This window comes from Pleuronectes platessa, chromosome 22 (genome assembly GCF_947347685.1).
Source record: "Pleuronectes platessa chromosome 22, fPlePla1.1, whole genome shotgun sequence".
NCBI classification, from domain to species: domain Eukaryota; kingdom Metazoa; phylum Chordata; class Actinopteri; order Pleuronectiformes; family Pleuronectidae; genus Pleuronectes; species Pleuronectes platessa.
In genome coordinates, this window is record NC_070647.1 from 14,255,018 (window position 1) to 14,276,673 (window position 21,656).

The following is a 21,656-nucleotide window of genomic DNA, read 5'->3' on the forward strand; positions in this document are numbered from 1 at the left end:
GAACACATTTTTGATAAAATGCAATGGTAATAGTGCCAATTGTAGTTGTTTCTTTGCTTTGGCATATTATGTTATTAGTATCTTATTAGGCTATTTCAAATATATCCACTCACTAGTACAGTGCAAACCAGATCAAATATAAGCTAGAATAAACAGTTTTTAAATATTATTCCTGTGGATTGATACAGTCAGAGAATTGCTGCTGATGTTAAGCATCCATAAATCAATTCATGTCATGCACATGTTGCAGAAGGAACATGACGGCTCAATGGTTCCCGCCCCCACATCAAAATGCATGCTCTCCTCATGTTTGCATGGAGAAGCTTACACATCATTCTACATGGAATGCACGTTAGGCAATGCTCTTTATTGCTCCTCAACAGTTAGACTATTCAAATCCAGAAGAACAATTGAAAAGAACCTGATAAGGGAATAGAACAATTGTTAAATAGACGGCCTAGTGTGTGTGTTCATGTTCTATTCTGACATACCTTAGACTCCATAGGTAGAATCAATACATTACTCCAGACCCTCGTGGGATTATGGAAGTCAGTTTTCTGCTTGGCCAATTCACTGCTGAGAATCTCATACATACGTAGAAGGATGGAAAATAAGCTGAGATTGCAGGAAAATATTGAGCTGTCAGAGATCCATAGAGACTTAATGTGAATAAATCGCTTATTTTGAGACTGTGGCTTTAGAAGTATTAAGCAACATTCATGAGCAGTTATACGTTTCTTATTTAGATTCTCAAAAGGTGATCAATAAGCTGTGTCCATGTCCTTAACAAACAGAGACTAGGAAGAGAGACCTTCTCTCCTTCTGTAGAGCTATTTTTCAAATCCTTGAGGCTGCATTTCCAGTTGACTCTTTTGTTTGGGGGATTCTTTCAGAGGTAATCATTTTCCTTTATGTTTTTCCTGCAGGGGAAAAGCACTGGTAGCACACCAACAGGCACTCAAAAGAAGGTGAAGAGGACTCTCCCCAATCCACCATCAGAGGACGAGTCAACAACCAGTGGCCAGACCGCATATACGACTGGTTCAGCCCGCCGGAGAATGTGCCGCAATTCCAACATGGCACGTGCCAAGATCCTTCAAGACATTGATCGTGAACTCAATATGGTGGAGCGTGAGTCCTCCAAGCTCCGGAAAAAACAAGCAGAGCTGGATGAGGAGGAGAAAGAGATTGATGCTAAGCTGAGGTACTTAGAGATGGGTATTAATCGGAGAAAAGATGCACTGCTGATAGAGAGAGAGAAGAGAGAAAGGGCCTACTTACAGAGTGTTGCTGAAGACAGAGACTACATGTCAGACAGTGAGGTTAGCAACATCCGTGAGACTAGAGGGGGGCGTGGAGCTGGTGAGGATGAAGAGATTGAAGTTCACGGTCTCGAACGTCCCAGGACAGCTCCTCAGTCAGAATTGGATGAGTTTCTCCCACCTCAAACCAAGCACGAGTATGGGAAATACTCCCAGTATCAATACTCTCAAAGCCAATACCAGCAGACTCTCTACGAGTCTCCCCAGTCCTACCAGTCTCATTCCATCTATTCCTCTGTCCCCTCGCTCACCAGCGCACAGCAGCAGAGTTACCATCAGATGCTACTGTTGCAGCAGAAAGCTGCGAGACAAGCAGCGCTGCTCTCAGAGCTGGAAGCAACTAAATATGAAGTCATTAGTCGCCAGCCGGATCCCACATCATCAGCTTATCTAGGAGTCAAGTATGACAAATATGGCAACCATCTTGATCTCAGAGCCTTGGATGTCGGAAGTATAGCAAGTAGCCCCATGTCAGCTATCTCTGATTCCTATTACACTGATGTAGATCACCATACACCTCGGAGTTACATGCTGCTGGAAGATGCTGCAGAACTAGCTAAGGGCTCCACAGGTCTGTCGTCATCATATATTCTGGCTGAGAGGGAGCTAGCTAAGGCAGAGAAGCTGCTGCGAAGGAGTGCTGCGGATCTGGGGTCTACTGACTATCTGGGCTCCACCTCCAGACTCCATACATTTGGAAAGACCCCCGATGAGGAGGATACGATGGAGGAACCGTATGAACTGAAACTCCTGAAGCAGCAGCTCAAACAGGAGTTTAGGAGAAGCACAGGTGGGACAGAAAGCTTAGAGCGCCTGACAGGCCTATCCCAGGACTACTACACCCCCAGCACTGCCGTCTCTAGTTACTCCCAAAGACACTATCCAAAGACAGACAAGTATAGCATCAGTCGACTTACTCTAGAGAAGCAGGCCGCTAAGCAACTCCCAGCATCTATGTTGTACCAAAAACACAAGACTCCGCTGGTAGATCCTAAAATCTCGTCCAAGTATTCCTCTATTACAGACAGCAGAGGCCTGGAAACAGACTATAACAGCTATCTGGGCTCTAGCAGTGCGTCTCCACGATCCAGCCGACTCATGCAGGACGAGATTACCTTTGGCCTTCGTAAGAATATCGCTGAGCAGCAAAAGTACCTCGGTTCAACCTTGGGTGCCAACTTGGCTGGGTCACTAAATTTGGGCCAGAGCTTAGGTTTGGACTCTGCTTATCCTAGTGGTAGTCGCTCAAGACCCTCATCCAGGCCCACCTCTTGCTATGGCCTGGATTTGTCTCTTAAAAGGGACCCTTCGAACTCTTCACTGAGACTCAAAGGGGACGGAGAATCATCAGGAGATGGACCAAGCTATCAAACCCCCTCTGGCCGCACCAAACCTACCAGCCTTCCTATTGTGCAGAGTGGACGTGGCCGGTTGCCCATAGTTGCCCAGAACTCAGAGGAAGAGAGTCCCTTGAGCCCTGTCGGACAGCCCATGGGTATGGCCCGGGCATCAGCGGGACCTCTGCCACCCATTTCAGCTGATTCAAGGGACCAGTTTGGTTCCTGCCTGTCCTTGCAGGACTCCCAGCAACATATCAGGGAAGAGCCCACCAGGGGTAGGGGTTATGCGCTCCTTGATGACCTTCAGGGCACCATGTCAGATAGTGAAGGTAAAAAAAAGACCTTTTACACTATCATTCTTTTCCTTTTTAATATTTCATCCTTGAGCATGTCTAGTTATGTTTTGTCTTGCATGCGTGTATTACTAATGTAAATAATATTTAGCCATTGTGTATTTATTGAAAGCCTGCATGTGTTTGTCATTTCCTCTTTTCACATTTTAACTATAACTCTGGTGAATGCACTGTTTCGTCTTTCCCCTTTCTGGTGTCGGTACATTTGGTCACACTCTTGATATCTGGTGTGCATGCATTCCTTTGTATATGTTCCTCTTTTTCCTATAGGATGCATGTACTGTCTATCTGTTTGTGTTCAAGATATTCCAGACTTTCTGCTATTCTATTTACTGAGTGAGATCGTACAGTCTAACTTTCCATTACAGCTACGTCATGTGGGAGGCTAGCGCTTGTGTTAATCCATATTAACTATCATTTGTCGCTGTTTCAAGTCTCAATGAAGATTGTTTTCACGTTTGTCAAATCCAAGACTTGAGCCACGATCAAAGAACTTATTTCAGATCTAGAAAACTTTATTTTTCCACAAATGAAACCCTGAAAAGTGCCACCCCACATGAAAAATTACACAACTGGTCCAAAATTCAGTCAATTGAGCCGGTTCTTCTAAAAGTATTTGAATTATAAGTTAATTATCGGCTATATTTTCAACCCAGCAAATGTAATTGCTAACAATATATTAACTATATATTTTTGATGTGTCATGTGAGATATTGTTGTATTTCATAATCACATGTGTAGTTTATTAGGATACTAAACTGTAGGCAAGAAGAATACTTTACTCCAGTTAAATAATAAAAAGAATGATTTAAAGCATGTTGTCATCCCAGTAAAAGGAACATGATTATTTTCATGTTTGAAATTCTCACATGTGTGCAATAAATTCCAAACTTCAACTTGCATGTCTCGTCGTGAATACTTGCTTGTTCTGTGTTGTGATGCATCAGTGATTTAATGTTGCATGGAATACGTTTATGCCTGATAATCTTTCTCTGCAGTTTCTTTATATTGATTTGGCCAATTATTGGCTCATTATTTCCTGTGTGTTTGACTGTAAAATGGTAATCTTAAAATAAACAACAATACAAGTACAAATGTTATAATAAATAGCAATGAAAATGAAAGTAAATCTCAGTTTGCTGCAGTAAGTTTTCTTGAAATATGATTGAAAATGTGACAGTTTAAGCTACTAAAGATTCTGATGAACGTCTTATTGTTTTACTGTATAAATCTGCTTTAAAAGTTTAAAGATCCAAGTTGTGATTTATCTCGAATGCAGCGTAAACATCTTTTTGAAAATTTCATATGGATCTCAAAATCTTACAATGTAAACCCGTTTACCTTGATTCCAGCCCTAAGTGACTCCCTGATGGCTCTGAACAGAGACGATGCGACCAATGGTAGAGTATTAGTTCAGTTCTTTAGTCTTTCACGAGCTAACACATGAACCTGCACCACAAGTCGAATGCAATGCTCCATAAAGTGATGACTAAATGTTGGGCAGGTTAAGGACAATTGTAAAATTGCAAATAAATATCAAATTAACTTTCAATTTTGTATGTATTTGCATATGCAGTTTTACAAATCTATAAATTACACATTCACATTCCTTACGACTGGAGAATAGTAGGAGCAAATCTACATATCCAACATTTACAGTCATAGGAAAATACTATATAGGTATAGATCATATACTATACATAATTTACAAATAATTTTCAAGCTGCATTACTTTTTTCTGCTTATTTTAAAGCACCTGTGAAAATGTTGTGTTTCTCAGCATAATCTTTCCTAGTGAAATAATACATCAGCTTTCTTTTGGCCCTTCCTAATATTTTCACCTCAGCTTCTAATGAGTATTTGCTTTTCCACGAATATGCATTTTTGCTTAATGGCATTTATCACCTCCAATTTGGTGAAAAAGTACCGGTTGTCAGATTGGCTCTAAAGTAGCGCTTGTATTTTTATCCCTGAAGCTTACCACCTTAGACGAGAGGAGACAGACTGGTTTGAGAACCCGAGAGATGGGCGTTTGGACAACGTACAAGACAAGAGACAGGTGAACCGCTGAAGAAGAAAAGAACACACAAACACACGTATTAAAGTTCTCACATTGTACCGTATACCACGTCCAAGCAGAAACATAATGCATGCACCCTGGTTGTCAGTATGTGGTTTGTACCCAGATTAAATAAAATACCACATATACAGTATGTTCACGATGCAAAGAATCCCTACTGACCTATCTCCCATTTACCTTCTGTCATCTCACCTTTGTGTGTGAACCACAGGGAAAAGCCCCATACTACCCCTTCCCTCACCTCAGGGTCAAACTGCAGAGGGATCCCAAAGACCGCAGCGTCTCAGGTAAAATAACACAGTTTACGACATTTCATTCTGTATAATCCGCATGCCACTGTGGCACTGCAGTAGTCGAATGCACTCTAAAAGCTAATGAGCTGTTGCCTGTGATGCACTATTTAGATTTCATTGGCCCAAATGCTTAATAACTGCATCCGCCATGCACCGCTTACATTACGGGATATTCTTTTCCCTTTAATTGGATTTTAACGATGATGGAACGGATTTTCGAAATGATTCAAAAAAGGAATAACGTCAATAGAATGGGCAGATTATTATGGATCATAACGCGTCGTCATTGGGTTTATCGAGCATGACTGGCGTGCTTCATGCGTTTTTATTTACTCGATATTCAGGCCAAACCTCGACAAACTGGCGAGTCTCCTCCGCTGCCATTACGGTTCCATCACACCATTCCTGCAGGCACCAAGCAGGCAGACATTTCATTTCCTGGCCTCCCCCTTTGATTTGGCTGCTCTCCACGCTCATCAGTCATTGCCGTGCTCAAAATGGCGTATCCTTCACACTCAGGATTATCTTACGCAATTAACAAACAGCCCACAAAGGAGGCACGTTGTTCACGAGGGCCCCGGTGCTGAGTCACTTTTCGCCTCAGTCCTTTCGTTCTCTCGCTGCAGTAAACATGTTTGAGTGTTTTGCGCTGAAAAGTGATTCTGTGTAGGTGAAGGCCTTTCTCTATGTGTGACCTGTGGAGGAATATAATAGATCCTTGTGTGTTTTGTGTATAGGCAGCACACAAGTTGGAGTGTATCTCTTGACAAATGCAGCAACAACACAAAATGCCTCTTTACGCTGATTGAGTAGCTGCCATTGAACCTACACAAGGCTTAAATAAAGCAGTGTTGAAAATGAAATATAAATTTGTTCTTTCCTCACTTTTCTTGCGAACTTGTGATATTTTCTTTTACCTAAAAGTTAACTTTATTATGAATATTTACAATCCCTATTTAAATTGAATAAATGTAAACTTTCTGTTTTTCCTGTGTCTGTCAACTAATATTTACAGCATATGGAAATCAGTAAGAAATGAATCAACAATTTAGAACATTTAAATTTTACATATGGCATCCTGGTGATTTCCCATTAAGATACCATATTAATAATTCAAATGATAAAAACCGATTCCCTTAAGATTAATTCAGTTTTACCTAAATGTGCTTCAGCATTTTGGTTTTGTAGAGAGTTCACTTTGCTGAGTTTACGTGTGTTGAGATCCAAAAGAAGGGGAAGATGTTCGATGCCAATGTTTGGCTCTCACCAGTTATCGTTTTTGAACGTGAACAGGAAATGGTCTCGGTATCCGCGTGGTCGGAGGGAAAGAGGTCCCCGGCAGTAACGGAGACATCGGAGCCTACGTGGCCAAAGTCCTACCTGGTGGAGCCGCGGAACAAACGGGAAAGATTCTAGAAGGTATGACTCTTAATCAAACTAAACAATACTTTTATCACTTCCTGTATAAAATAACCTTTTCGGGATGTTGTCCAATGATTGTGACCCAAGAAATGTGTCTTTTCCTGTCATTACGTGTAACGTGTTTTTGGTTATTTTTCCTCTAAAATGTCACCTGATAAACCACCTACAGTAAGTGTCACGTGGGTGGAACCTTCACCAGCCACAGTCAGATATGTCACAGAGTCCCGATGTGAATTTAATGCACTAACCAGCAGATATATGACCTGTGGTCTCCTCTCACTGACGCCGCATGAAGATGAATTGCTGCAGCATTGTATCTACAGGAGCATATTTCACGAGGCCTTATTGATTTCACACGAGGCAATCGGGGGGGCAGTTAACCCTCTCGACCTCCCAGCTCCATCGGTCTACTCCCAGTCCCTGAGTGTCTGCGTTGTAGGTGTCGGACAATTGGTGAAGCGGTGGCCTTTTTGAAAACTGCCACTCTGGTTGATCTATGGATGGCGAGATGTAGGGAGGGAGAAATATGGCTGAGTTCTGTGGAAGTGGTTGTGTTTGAGCGGGGGGGGGGGGCAATTCTTCCCTCACGTTGTGTGTCTTCTTCCATTTCCTGTTTTGTTTTTCTCTCCTTACGTGTGGCCAGCTTCTCTCCTCCTTCTGTTTGTCTGTGCTCTTCTTCATCGGGACATTCTGAGATCGCTCCAGTGAAAAACCGCATCATGAAAAGATGAAGATAAAAACAAACAGGAAACAGTAAAAAATGGATTGTGTATGACAGTCAAATTATATCCGTGTAACTTGATTTCTTATTATATTGCATCACACATCATCACATATCAAGAAACCTTTACACCACTGGTGCTTCATGTTAGCGATATGACGATCCCACTGTCTGATCCATGGTGGTTAGGGCCCTGAGCCCAGTAAGAAGTCTGTGGCTGAAGCACATGAAGACAGCTGGGAGTCCAAGAGTCAGGATGCGTCTGTGGTGTTGTTCTCCACGAGGACAACTCCACCACGATAACACCAATAGCCCTGTCATCAACAGTCAGTGGGAACGCAGCGTGAATATGGAGGAAACGTTGTCAGATCCAACCGGCGAGGAGGCTAGACACAGAACCAGTGTGTGTGTGTGTGTGTGTGTCTGTGGCTGATAGTCCGGACTCACAATGGGACCAATTTGGATGAATACAAATCAAAGTGAAACTGTAGCACACCTTCCCTGTCACTCACACATGCAGCGAGAGGGTGTCCCCGCAAACAGAGGGCCCTCCGGATGAGCTGTTTCAACCTGTGTAAGTCCTGCCGGCGTGCAGGGTGTGTGTGTGTGTGTGTGTGTGTGTGTGTGTGTGTGTGTGTGTGTGTGTGTGTGTTCTCTGGGTTTGCCGTGCTGTGTGGATTTTAAATCAACTCCCTCTGCTGAATCTAATATGGATAAATGGTTAGATCCTGTATTTCCTTCCAGACGATAATGCATCCTGTTTTAAGTGTTATCCCGCGAATCCTAGTTTCAGAGCTCGAGGCCGTGTTGGAGTTTTAGTCCTCGAGCAGCTTTGTCACACGGCCGCTGTTTGGGCTGTCACCGGCATTCGTCTCTCCGGCTCCGGCTCCAGTCCGACGCGCATGTTGTTCCAGTGCAAGAATCAAAGGGCGTCAAGTTGTTCTCTCACGATGATTCGCTGTGAATCGAATTAGAATGAATTGATCCCTTTATTCGTTCACAGATCCGCACGCTTCATGGTTTTTTCTCTTCTTGGTTTCAATTGAAGTGTTTGTGTGGAATCTGCACAACACTGTATATTTTTTGGAACAACAGTTTTTTCTTTGCGTGTAGGAATGCAAGTCCTGGAGTGGAACGGAGTTCTTCTGACGGGGAAGACGTATGAGGAAGTGCAGGGGCTCGTCGGGCAGCCGTGTAATGATGCAGAAGTCTGTGTCAGACTGTGAGTATCTCTCTTTCCCCCCGTGATAATTTCTTCCAATGCTGTTTTTCAGTCTGTCTCTATTCCAGGGACAGACAGTGGGCTGAAGATGTTTACAGGTTGTCCATCTGTCCGTCCTAACGTCCATCCGTCTCATTCTTTTGAGCCCAATATCTCAAGAAAGCCTTGAGGGAACTTCTTCTAATTTGGCACAAATGCATGGATGACCTAATTAGAATTTGGGGGTCAAAGAACAAGGTCACTTTAGCCTTGTGAAGGTGTTATCATAAGAGCACCTCGAAGGGATCCCCTTTCAAAGAATTAAAGCACAGTATGGTATTTCCTGATTGAGTCCGTAACTCATCAGTTATATTATATCTTCATCTATATCATTCTTCACTTTTCCTTTTCCTCATTGAAACATTTAGATTTTTATTTATTTTCTACAAATATATAACACAATATGTATTTTTCAGTGATCTCAACATGCTTGCTGAGTCTGATGGTTCCCAGCATCTGGATTTCCAGGATCACAGCAAAGGTACATTCAATTTTTCTTGTTATTCTTTAATAACTCGAGCCACAACGTTCTTTTACTGCTTCTCACTTCCTCTTCACCATCTCTGCCTCCTCTTGATTCTCTTAATTAACTTGCATCTCTATGATTCGCTCTTTTCTCAAGTTCAACCATGCATTACTTATAGCCTTTTTTCCACTGAATTTCATCGAACCCAGTCTGGGAAAATTAAATTGTTCTGCTGCTATGAAGCAGCGCCTTAATATTCTGCTTGATATTGTCATGTTGGTTTCTATTGGAATTGGTGAACAAAGGTTTCCGTCCTTGCAACTTTTCCCTTCATAAGCAGCAGGTAGAAAAAGCATGGGACTGTGTAGGTATGATGATAGTGATTATGATTCTTACTCGTGTCTGTTGGAATGCACCCTGTAGGGGACAGACCTCCCAGGTCACCGGGCGTTGACCCCAAGCAGCTGGCGGCCGAGCTGCAGAAGGTGTCCCAGCAGCAGGCCCCCTCCTCCACCTCCGCCTCGGGTCTGCCCGCCACCAGCTCAGCGACCTCCAGTCCCGCTCAGCCGGGGTCACCGTCCGTCAGCAAGAAACGCCACAGCAGCAAGGCGAGTGGCCGTGAGCCCACTTTACAACAGGGAATTGTTGAGTTAGTGAAATTTGCGTATCAAGTTGCTTCGTGGTTCTAAATCTGAGTAGGGAGAGAGACCAGACTTCCACATTTCAGTCACATTCACATTGTAAAGCATTTCTTAAGGAGATTTGTTGGGTGTTCTTAGAGTCTCCCTCTCTTAAAACTGCATTTACACCCAAGTTTAAATCTACATTGTGAAATATATTTCTTTACAGTAGTGTTTACCAAGTTTTAACAAATTAGATTCACTTCCCCGAAGGATATAGAGTGAAAGTTTCCACCCAGGGGGGGAGCTGGGAAATTGTGGGTACCTCTGGTACATTCACTGCTCCTTCATATACACTGATTTTAATTATTGCATATTTCAGTACATTTCCTCTCTGATAACATGTACTGAATTATTTAAAATGAAAATTAGGAATTATAAATTCACTCAAAAATAGGAGAAAATAAAGGAAAGGGCTTGGTAGCACTTTTTAAATGTGCTTATTCGCTTGCATGCACAGTAAATATGGCCGATTAAACAAATCACGCAGAATTACAATTAGAGGCTGTAATAAAGAAACTGAATCTGAACTTCAATGGGTAGTTGGCTATTTGCAGACAGCACAGCTTTAGGGTCTTTCTGTTTTAATAAGAATAGATTTACAGAAAAGAACAAATAAAATAGAAAACCAAAACAATAGCAGAACTTCCGTAAAACTGGTTGTAGCTGATCCTGTGCATCATATGCTTATGCACAGATACATCATTAACTCATAGTCCAAGCACAGCATGAAGTACAGTACAGCACAGTACAGTACACGGTGTACAACGAACACCCACCAGTAAACTTGAGACCTCCACCTACAGATTCTTTTCCAGCAGGAGCTTGACATGTTGCTTTTAACTCTTACAGACGACAGAGGGAGCAAAGATCCAGTCTCATCCCGTCTCCGGAGAGATACAGGTCTGGAGAAAGATGAATTCTGTGCTCTCAAACTTAAAATATTTAAATTTTCTTTTACATGGTTCCTCATGCTCTTGCATGTGAATGAATTCCTCTCCACTATGCTTCGTTCTGCAGCTGCAGATCCACTACGACAAGCAGCTGGGAAACCTGATCGTTCACGTCCTGCAGGCCAGAAGCCTCGCGCCGCGGGACAACAATGGCTACTCCGACCCGTTTGTCAAAGTGTACCTGCTGCCAGGGAGAGGGTGAGTCCCGGGCGTGGAACCCGCAAGCACGACTGAAACAGTTCAGGAAAGGGAAGACGCTCAGTTTAGGATTAACGATGATTGAAACAGACGTGTGTACAGTTCTTCAGCCACTTCTTGGAGAAGGGAACTTGAGTGCCCCCGCTTAGATGTTCACATTCCCATCCAGGCTCTGCAGGCGGCCACTCTGTTAAGCTCCAACCTGATTTCCATTCATTTCCAAATCGATTTACAATTGATTTTGGCTTCCCATGACATCTTTCAATGTGCAGCACATGGCCCCTCTTACGTATCACCTCCACAGAACCTGCAGTGCAACACCGGGTCCGTGAAACGTTAGGTTTTGTGCCGTCCCAGGTTCTTGTACCTCTGACATCATGTAAATGAGGTTCAGTGCACTTGTGTTGTTGTTGCCCCCCCCGCTGATGGGAGCTCTCCTGTAGGTGCGAGTGCAGTCAAAATCAATAGCTCTCATATTTACTTGAAACGCAATCCGCGCCCGCTCGTACAATCCACAGCTCCCCGCTCACGGTGATTGTGCTTTAATGTAATTGACTCTCCCGCCCTCTCTGCTGTGCAAGCTCCCGAGAGAGAGAGAGAGAGAGAGCTTGTGTTATTTTCTCCCCGTGATCGTTTCAGATACACGGCTGTAGGCTCCGCTGCTCCGTCAGGCTTTTCACTTTCACAGAAGCAGATTTTTAGAGAGGGTTGAGATTATGCTAAATCACGTAGATTGGCTCCCGCGCTACAGGAAGTGGTTACGGACACATTTTGCACATTTGTTTAAGCGCATTCTGTATTTGCTACGTGTGTATACATGGTTCTATCTCACAGCTGTAAGAGGCTTTTCAGATGCATCACAGATCTACTGTAAACTACATTGAGGTCCTGCAGCCGCGTTCGAGGGTTTCAAATAATAATTTAACACACAGCAACCAGGAGAGAGGGAATAAATGGTGAATGTAATGTGTCAGTGTGAATAAAGCTGGAATTATGCTTCTTGGTGCTGCATTTTATACAATTCAAAGAAAGAAGGAAGTGCAGTACCCAGTTGTAAACCTGCCTTTGTGGAATGGGCCATTTCATTTGGCACTGCGGTGATGCTGGTTGCAGTTTCCAGTTGCACGACCATCAGGAAATGAAGCATAATTCTGGCTTAAGATGAAATGCAAGGTTTCTGTGTCCAAAAATTGGGGTTTGGGGTTTGTACCACCTCAAACCGTTGCTCGTGTCCCTGCAGCAGATCTCCAATCAGTTTGCCAGAGGATGCGTAACCTCACCTGAAAGCCCTGTTTACACACACACATGAAATTCATCAGACACCGAAGCACAAGTTCAATCCCCACAGCTCCCAGTGGCTCCTGCCCCTGAACACACCACTAACGACTCACACACTCAGACTACAGTGATTTCTCCCCCCCCCTCCACCGCCCTTCCACACACTCACTCACAGTCCACAGACACTCTCTGACCCCCACCCCCCCCTCTGACTATTCTTTCTGTATGTTGTTCTTTATATTTAATGCATGCTGGACCCCCCTCAGTCAGGTCATGGTTGTCCAGAACGCCAGGTATGTGACTTGCCCACTTTGGCACTTTTTCTCTAAATTTGGTTGTCAGTTTGGTGAAGGTGGCCGAAACGTCAGGAACCAATCAGAGGCTTTTGATTGATCCGAGTCGCTGAGCTCAGTCCCACAAAGTCCCTTTCACCCCGGAGCGATTCCGCATCTCCCCCCTCCCACTCGTCCCCATATTCTCATAATGTCCCCCCCCCCCCCCTCTCACCTGTAGGCTCAGTGTCTTTGCATTGCATTTACAAAACCCCCTCTAAATCACATCTTACCATGTCCCTTTAACATAACACGTAGAAACATAGCTAACTGTTGTGTTCCCCTGGTAGATTCTCTGTTTCTGTTCCCTGACATCGAGCCCGACCCCCCCCTTTGGTTTGTCCCTGTTTTGTGGTGAAAGTCCCCCCCAGTAACGTGCCCCCCCCCCCTCGACGTCACATGTAATACACACTCCCATTAACTTTGCGCCGCAGTCCCCATTCATCCCATTATATCCCCAGTACATGGTAGATTGTCCTTGTCTCTCTCCCGAAAACTAACTCCCTGCAGGCGAACTCATGAATCTACAATTGTAAATCAAACCTGATACACTGCAAAAAACATCCATCTTAACAAGTCATTCATTCTATTCCAGTGATGTCAAATATTTTATCTCTTAAAACCAAGTGAATTAAAAAAAGTCAGTGAAGTCAGGTGCAAATTGGCCTTAACTTGAACTGAGAGTAACTAAATTTAGAAGCATTCTCACCTGTTTCAGGGCTTTTACATTTAAAATGACTTGACAGATGTCAAAATGGACTTTTTTGCAGCCCAGCCCGACATCGCCCCCCCCCCCCGCTCTCCATACCGCCCCAAACAATGTGCATCACTTCCATTCTCTCCCCCTCTCTACTGTCACGTTGTGCCCTGTTCCAGTGTGTTGTGCTCTCTGCGTTGTGCTGGTCCTCCTGGAACCTGCAGGACACACACGTCTGTGACCGCTGTTTGCGATTTATGTCCCCCCCCCCCCCCCCACCACCACTTCCTAAACACAGTGCTGAAAACAAGAGGAGGTCTAAACATGCCGGCAAGAGCCTCAACCCCGAGTGGAACCAGACTGTCATCTACAAGAACATCCACCTGGAGCAGGTGCGTATGTGCTCAGGGATGCACGTGCACACTCTGGTGGCGCACGTGCAGCATCATACATTTTTACTTACGTCGTCAAAGCGTGAGAATTTGGACGGGAACAACTTCCAGGCCCCTCCTCACCTTTCCACCGAGCTCCAGAGCTTTCTGCAGAGCACCTCCCTGTGGTGCACGTGCAAGACAATGACGTTAGCCAGACTGTTATCATAGTAACATGAGAGCTGCTGCTGGCCGGGCTAAGTGGTAAACTACTGTTGCAGCACTTACCCCTCCCAGCTAAGTGTAAGGGTCGGAATATATATATACTTGCTGTTAACTCCATGTAAACAAGATGACTGCTTCATTTATCCTGTGTATGTTTCATGCATAGCGTGTGCATGTCCTCAGAAACTCACACGACGCAATACCCACATAATGGGTAGGGGCAGTAGCGAGTCCTGGACAGGAGAATGATTGTAGAGGGGAGTGTGTTACATTCTTACCATTGACCTGGTGTTATATTACATCTTAAAAGTACAACAGTGTATTTTAAAGATAACGATTTAATAACGTTTTCTCTATCTCTACGGCAAGTATAGTTAATAAATGGAAACATGAACCAAATGTTTCAGTTTCCATGTTGAAATGAAAAGAAAACACTACTCCAAAGTGTTGGCTGTTCTCTGCTGGCACGCTGACTAACACTGAGGCCATTGGTTTTAGTGGAGCAGATGGATACGCCACTGGGATTTAATTATACCATTTTAGAGGATATTGTAGTTGTATTGTCTTGGACCCATAACAATCATAGGAACTCAAATTTTGTTTTTAAAGCTTCCTAAATTACTTATTGTCCCATTTTCTTTTGCATAAGTTACAATTCAGATCCCCTGACTCTTTACGTGTGTGTTTCCAGCTGAGGAAGAAGACCCTGGAGGTCAGCGTCTGGGACTACGACAAGAGCTCCTCCAACGATTTCCTGGGAGAGGTAAACTTCTTTGACAGTTTCTTCTCAGAGGTGTCCCTGCCCGCTTTGTATTGGATTTCCCCCGATTCAACTGCTGCTCGTTGCCAGGTCCTCATCGACCTGTCCAGCACGGCCCAGCTGGACAACGTCCCGCGCTGGCTCCCCCTGAAGGAGCAGAGCGAGGGCGAGCACCACCGCCGCTCCCACACCAGCCAGAGCCGACACGGATCCTCCAAGCCCTCCTCGCAGCACTCCTCCCCGAAAACCCACGGCTCCTTGCACGACATCCAGGACTCGCCGAAGTCATCTGTGATCAAGAGCCGAAGCCACGGGATCTTTCCAGACCCGGCGAAGGGTAGGACACGTTCAGTTTCCCCCCCCTCCCCCCCAACTCAACTCTATCACCCTCATCCCCCGACAACCCCCAGTTCCCTTCTGCTCTTCTGCTTCCCTCTTTATTCGTCCTCTCCTCTTCTTAATCTCCATGCTGCACTCTCTTCTCTCACTTCTATCTCAGTGTCCACCTGTGTTTTCTTTCTCTGCAAAATAACCAGCACCTTCCTTCCTCTGCTCATTGTTGTACACCCATCGTAGCTTCAGCAGCTTCATGCTTTTTGCTTTCTCATGGTCTGTATTCTTGGTTGCCATGATGCCACCCAGCTCAGAGGTCTAGCCTTAGCTTCTCTCCCCAGCACAGAGGGCAACATGGCCGTGGAAGGCTTTGAATTCATTATAACCATCAAATTTAATGAGGGGGCTCGACCATGATATAAACATTAAGGTGGTCACCTGGCTAGAAGCAGCAGCTCGATAGCCAGGAGCTCATTCCCCTCAGGGGGTCACAGCCTCAGTTCACGAAAGTGTAAAAGATTTTTTTTGGTAATCTGGTGAATCTGGTTGTTTTAGACACGCAGGTGCCCACTATCGAGAAATCTCACAGTAGCCCTGGCACATCGAAGCCTTCCCCGTCCGAGGGCCAGAGCCACAGCCATGGACACGGCCAGCCCTCTCGCTCGCACGGCGCTTCGCGTTCCGGCAAAAGCGCCGCGCGGCAGCACCACCCGGAGGGCGGCACCGGAAGCAGCCGAGGCGCTGCCATAGCACCGGGCCCCGATGCCCCTCAGCAGCAGCCTCCCCCGCCGCAACGCCTCCAACCAAGTAAACCAAGACGCAAATAAAGCCTACGCAGCATGGCCTCCTCGCACTCATCTGTGCTTCCTCCTTTTCAGTTTCTTTTTTTCCTATTCTTTTCATTTCCCTTCAGTTCCTGGTTCCCCTCACTTCTTACTTCAACCCTCCGGTCCTCCTCCTCCTCCTCCTCGTCGCGATCCCAGTGTGTGCGTCTCCCACCGCTTCCCTTCTGTGTGTCCTCTGTAGTGTATAGTGTGTAGCGCCCGCACCTCACCTGTACCGCAGCACACTGTCTTTGACCTTTGACCTGAGTTTGACGCCCTTTCATCCGACCTAAAGAGGCATTAGGGGTTAAACGTAGAAAGGACAGTTCTTAACGATTAAAATCCCGTAACCATTAAAAAGAGTTAAGAGGCTGCGTATGAGGCTTATTTTAAAATATAAATTGAAGGAAAATTAAACAGAAATAATTGTTCTTGTCTAGGTTGAAGCTAAAGTTTTATTGTTTTGAATGATAAACTTTACTCAGCGTAGGAACTCAGAGTTTGACAGCATGACAAACAGAAAGAGAGACCAGCTCCAGCTCTTTTAAATGACCAGATATTTATGACCAGATATAAACGTTATAAGTTCAGTTAGTTAATAAGTGGACAGGTAGTGTATGGACTGATTCATCCAACCTTTAAAACAGAAGAACGATGCGATCCCAACCCCCTCCTTAAAATATCACTAACCTCATTTGCCATGTTTATTTTCCTATTTTTTACAATTTTTTTATTTTCTGTATATCAATAATCAATAACCAGCTTTTCTGAAGCTCCTCCACTGAGATGGCTGAGCATGCAGTCCGCTAACCCCCCCGCCCCCCCGCCCTTCCCCAACCTGACCCACAATGCAACTCAGTCGATGCTGCACCCCCCGCCCACCGTGCACCGCACACTGTGGCTGCATGTGCATCGACAGTCAAGCCGCTCGCCATGGTGAAGATAAACTGCTCTCTGAATCTCCATCTCGCTCCCCCTCCTCCTCCTCCTCCTCTCATCTTGAATTTCGACCCCCATGACCTTTGTCTCCTGGCGTTGACCCCCCTCCCTCCCCCCCTCCCTACCTGACCTGCGCCTGCGAAAACAAAACAAAACAAGCAGTCCAAAGAGGCCGCCTCTCACTGAGGCACCAAAGACACAGCGTAGTGGGCGTGCTCACCGTTCAGAGAGCCCAGTCCGATTGGCTGCCCGCCCCGCCATCTGCGGCGTCTGCCCCAGGGGGCCGAGCGGAGGGCCGACGCCTGACGCTCAGGAAGGCCATGTCAGAAGAGAGGCCGCAGAGCGACGGAGGTGAGCGTTTGCCCCACGAGTCTCCTCTCTGCCGTGTGACTGAAGCACTGATGGAGCAAAAGGAGGGAGAGAGTGAGAGAGAGAGAGAGAGAGAGAGGATGCAATGCTACTAACGCACACCTGCAGAAACAGAGAGAGAGAGGGAGAGAGGGAGGGAAAAGGAGGGGGGTCTTTAAAAGCTAATGAGAGAGACAGGAAGTCAGAGAGAGAGAGAGAGAGAGAGAGAGAGAGAGAGAGAGAGTCGCACTCACTCACTCCACCTCACCAGCGATTCATGCAGCGAGGCACACTTCCTTCACGGCCACCGACACGGTTCACTGATACCGGGAAATGAAAGTCTCAGACCGGCTGGGGGGGGGGGGGGGGGGCGGGGGGGGTGACTCACCGAGAGTTAACACCGGCTGCGTCACGACTCCCCCGCCGCTTCATGGAGCCGGTATCGGTGAGCGTGGTGCCGGAAAGAAAGAGAGAGTGTGTCTGCATGGATCCTGTTCTGCACCACATCCACACATCCCATTCATACTCACACGACCCGATCAGCTGTGTGACACCAACATGTTAATTCACCTTAAATATGTTGTGTTTTAAAAAAGGTTTAAAGATCCTTTAAACTCGTCCTGACGTGAAGCTGTCATCGTGTAATCTTAACTTTTCTTTGAATCTAAACCAGCGCAGACTAAGATACTAGATTTAAATGGTTCATACAGTAAACTAACACAAACTAGGGTCCACGTGCCTCTTGTGTGTTCTTGCATAAACACATCTGTGTGATATCTCTGGGTTTGTTTCTGTGTCTCGTGTTGAAGCTTCACGTGTGGATTGTTACCGTCTTGTCTTTGTCCAAGAGAAAGACACATTGTCTGTCCATGTGCTTCCTGCTGTAGTCTTCAGTGTTTGTGTGCAACTCATTACAATTCAGTTCCGTGAGCATTGAAAGGTGATTTTAGCCGCTGCAGATGTTAACTGATGCTTCCTGGCCCCAGCTTTTTTTTAAATTCCCTGGACGTGGCAGAGGTGCAACTCTTTTTTCTTCTTCTTCTGCTCCCTCCTGTCTCTTGTCCTTGTCTTGTCGTGATGGATGCGGTCGTATCTCTGCGCAGCTCGGTCAGGATACAGATCCGGCGACGCCCCGGTCACAGCGGCCTCGCTGGACAGCGGCCTGAGTGGCAGCGCCTACAGCTTATTGGACGAGGAGGCGGAGTCGAACGAGGTGGACAGTGCCATCTTCCAGGTGCCCCGATTGTGAGTCGGCAAAGACTTGTACCTCGACATTGTGAATGTATTATAAATGTTTCAATGATGCTTAACCATTCGAACCCTCTGATACATATTAAACCTCTAATAATGTATAATTTGTCTGATTTTGTTCTTTGCCATTTTAGTGGAAAGATTCCAAACGGCACAGACCCGATGAAATCATCTCTGGGACATCTTGATGCTGAAGGTGAGACGTGTGTGTGTGTGTGTGTGTGTGTGTGTGTGTGTGTGTGTGTGTGTGTGTGTGTGTGTGTGTGTGTGTGTGTGTGTGTGTGTGTGTGTGTGTGTGTGTGTGTGTGTGTGTGTGTGTGTGTGTTTGTGTGTGTGTGTGTGTATTTGCATATCAGTACTGTAAATAGCTGCTTATCAACTAATATAGTTGATTATTGCTGTGTTGCTATTTGATTGACTGAACATTCATACATATATAAATTCATTATATTTATTTTCCCATTTTATCCCTTCAAATCTACTTTTTCTGTGTGTGTCGCTGCTTGTGTTGCCAGTCGAGTATAAGATGTTAAATACTCCTTAACGTCATATTGTATCTAGACCCATTTACGGGTTATTTTCATCATTACGTCTCGGCTAATGTTCGTGGTCGCTCCCTCCTGCCTGTGATGCCATGAGTCATGTCACTGTGACTAATGCAGAGGAGCAGAGACGACCTTAAAGAGCTAGAAAGACCCGAGGTTCGCTAACGCTCTCTTTACAGCAAAGACTTGAGCTCAGTACACACACACACACACACACACACACACACACACACACACACACACATGGATTAACACGTTTACACTCATCTGCGCTCTTCCTTCATCTCGTTATCGCTTTGTCATCTGCTCTCAGGCTCTTTGTGTGTGTGTGTGTGTGTGTGTCTCTGTAACACACACACACACAGACACACACACACACACACACACAGAAGCTTCCCTGACGGAGTTCTTGTTGACCCAGCTTTCAAAACTGTCGTGTCCGCTTCTTCTGATCCTTGTTAAACAAATAAAAGCGGTTGCTCCCAAACCCTGTTCTATATATTACTCAACATGATTGTGCACTAAGTGTCCAGCAGAGGGCGGTGTCAGAGAGGAGACGCCTCGTTTTAACAGAGCAGCGAAGGAAAACTGGGAGACACAAATTGATGGAACGGGTATTACATCTGTCTAGTGATGAAACTGCTTCCATCCATCCAGTGGCTACACGGCTTTGCTTCATTTATGACTCAATGTGAATGACTTCATTTGTGTGTGTGTGTCTGTGTGTGTGTGTGTGTGTGTGTGTGTGTGTGTGTGTGTGTGTGTGTGTGTGTGTGTGTGTGTGTGTATGTGTCATCAGGTAAATCCCAGATAATGGGGGAGATAAAGATCGCGCTGAAGAAGGAGATGAAGACGGAGGGCGAGCATCTGGTCCTTGAGATTCTTCAATGTCGCAATATCACCTACAAGTTCAAGAGCCCGGACCACCTGCCCGGTAACAGATGACACGTTAACTACACACACAACAGCAGACGTGCAGCTACACATTTACCGAACACACACAGAAACTCACCTGGAGAACGTAACAAACAGCAAACTTAAAGTTCTGCTTTCTGATAATAATATTTTCTAGATTTATTACATCCCGGTGCATCATTGACCACCTCTCTTCATGGCTTTTCCATGATTATGCATCATTTTGTATATTTGACAGCTGGTAAACCCACACGAACAGGAGTTCAGAGAGACCGGCATCTGACATACCATCACATCGGTGCCAGCTTTTTTTTTTCTAGGTGCTGGGACACACGTGTTGCAACTGTTTTTCCGTCTACATTAGGAATATATTATCAGACTCTTCCTTAATATAGAATGTATGTGCACAGATACAGAAAGCACTAAGAAAAGGCAAGCTTACACATGAACACATTTATATTTAGCATTTAATGAATGTATCACTCTGAATACTGTATCCGTCTTGAACGGTGGTGGAAACTAAGCGGTGATATTTTTATACAGTATGATTTTACATATGAAGCCACCGTTATAAATACTGGACGAGTGTGTCTCAGTGAAATCACACTTCTCTTCCGCCTCCTCCTCGTAATATTTACGTCCAGGCTTCCTGCTGCTTGTTTGATTTGCCTTCTGGCATCTGAACACAAATCTTTATTCCTATCACCAGAGTATGATTGTTCTGCAGTAAAGAATAAGCCTCATTAAACCCTAACAATAACCTTTTAATGTTATCTGGTTACGTGCAACAGTACTTCTTTGCAGATTCTTTAGAGTTACAGCGCTTTTGTCGCCCTCCAGTGGCCGGCTGCAGAAAAACATAAAACTCCAACTAATCTAATAGTAAAAACTAAAATTCATCTTCTACAAAAAGTGACACAGACAGAGTGATTTACCTTTTGATGGTATTGTTTAGGTAATTTATTGTTAATGTACAGGATGTTTGCATTACCATGTATCATGCAGGTACAAACACTATAAACAAGTTAGAAAACAATGATGCTATCCACTGACACTCGATAGATTTAGCCGTGCCACCCTCTAAAAAGTGATGTGTGTGTGTGTGTGTGTGTGTGTGTCCGTCCACAGATCTCTACGTGAAGCTCTACGTGGTGAACATCGCCACCCAGAAACGGATCATCAAGAAAAAGACCAGAGTGTGTCGTCACGACCGCGAGCCGTCCTTCAACGAAACCTTCCGCTTCTGTATGAACCCCACCGGGCACTCGCTACAGGTACCCCCACCCCTCAGATCTCCACACAAACACACACACACACAGACACAGTCACACTTACAAATTATAGCTACATACAGTATTCCAAGAGTCAGAAGCTCTCTGCAAACAAACAAAATGCTCTAAAACTCACAGATTTGAACATAACATCCCATTATGTCCGTCTTGATGCTCTGCTAAGCTCAGATCATCACCTGGCAGGCTTCATATTTATTATTCAAACATGTTACTGTCAGAAAAACAAGAATAAAAACTCTGTTCCAACCATATGTAACCTTGTGGTCCTGTTACTCTCTGATCCAGCTGTTCCTGGTGTCCAACGGGGGCAAGTTCATGAAGAAGACCCTGATCGGGGAGGCCTACGTGTGGCTGGACAAAGTCGACCTCCGCAAGCGGGTGGTGAGCTGGCACAAGCTGCTCGCCTCCAACGCCCAGATCCACTCGTAGAGACAGACCAGGACCCGAGGAGGTTTCT

The 21,656-nt window shown here is 45.2% G+C and overlaps 1 protein-coding gene across 1 annotated transcript in view; it reads left to right on the top strand.

The window, feature by feature from the left end:
- pcloa (piccolo presynaptic cytomatrix protein a) overlaps positions 1–21,628 on the top strand; it is a 48,638-nt gene extending 27,010 nt beyond the window's left edge. The window contains exons 7-26 of the mRNA XM_053414992.1: positions 927–2,991; positions 4,368–4,415; positions 4,992–5,074; positions 5,307–5,382; positions 6,682–6,807; positions 8,645–8,753; positions 9,209–9,273; positions 9,682–9,866; positions 10,791–10,841; positions 10,959–11,089; positions 12,634–12,660; positions 13,695–13,788; positions 14,684–14,755; positions 14,843–15,089; positions 15,641–15,892; positions 18,300–18,441; positions 18,582–18,643; positions 19,792–19,926; positions 21,036–21,181; positions 21,485–21,628. Coding sequence (XP_053270967.1) covers positions 927–2,991; positions 4,368–4,415; positions 4,992–5,074; positions 5,307–5,382; positions 6,682–6,807; positions 8,645–8,753; positions 9,209–9,273; positions 9,682–9,866; positions 10,791–10,841; positions 10,959–11,089; positions 12,634–12,660; positions 13,695–13,788; positions 14,684–14,755; positions 14,843–15,089; positions 15,641–15,892; positions 18,300–18,441; positions 18,582–18,643; positions 19,792–19,926; positions 21,036–21,181; positions 21,485–21,628 — 4,260 coding nt within the window. The remainder of the gene's footprint in view (positions 1–926; positions 2,992–4,367; positions 4,416–4,991; positions 5,075–5,306; positions 5,383–6,681; positions 6,808–8,644; positions 8,754–9,208; positions 9,274–9,681; positions 9,867–10,790; positions 10,842–10,958; positions 11,090–12,633; positions 12,661–13,694; positions 13,789–14,683; positions 14,756–14,842; positions 15,090–15,640; positions 15,893–18,299; positions 18,442–18,581; positions 18,644–19,791; positions 19,927–21,035; positions 21,182–21,484) is intronic.
- The last annotated feature ends 28 nt before the right edge of the window (positions 21,629–21,656 follow it).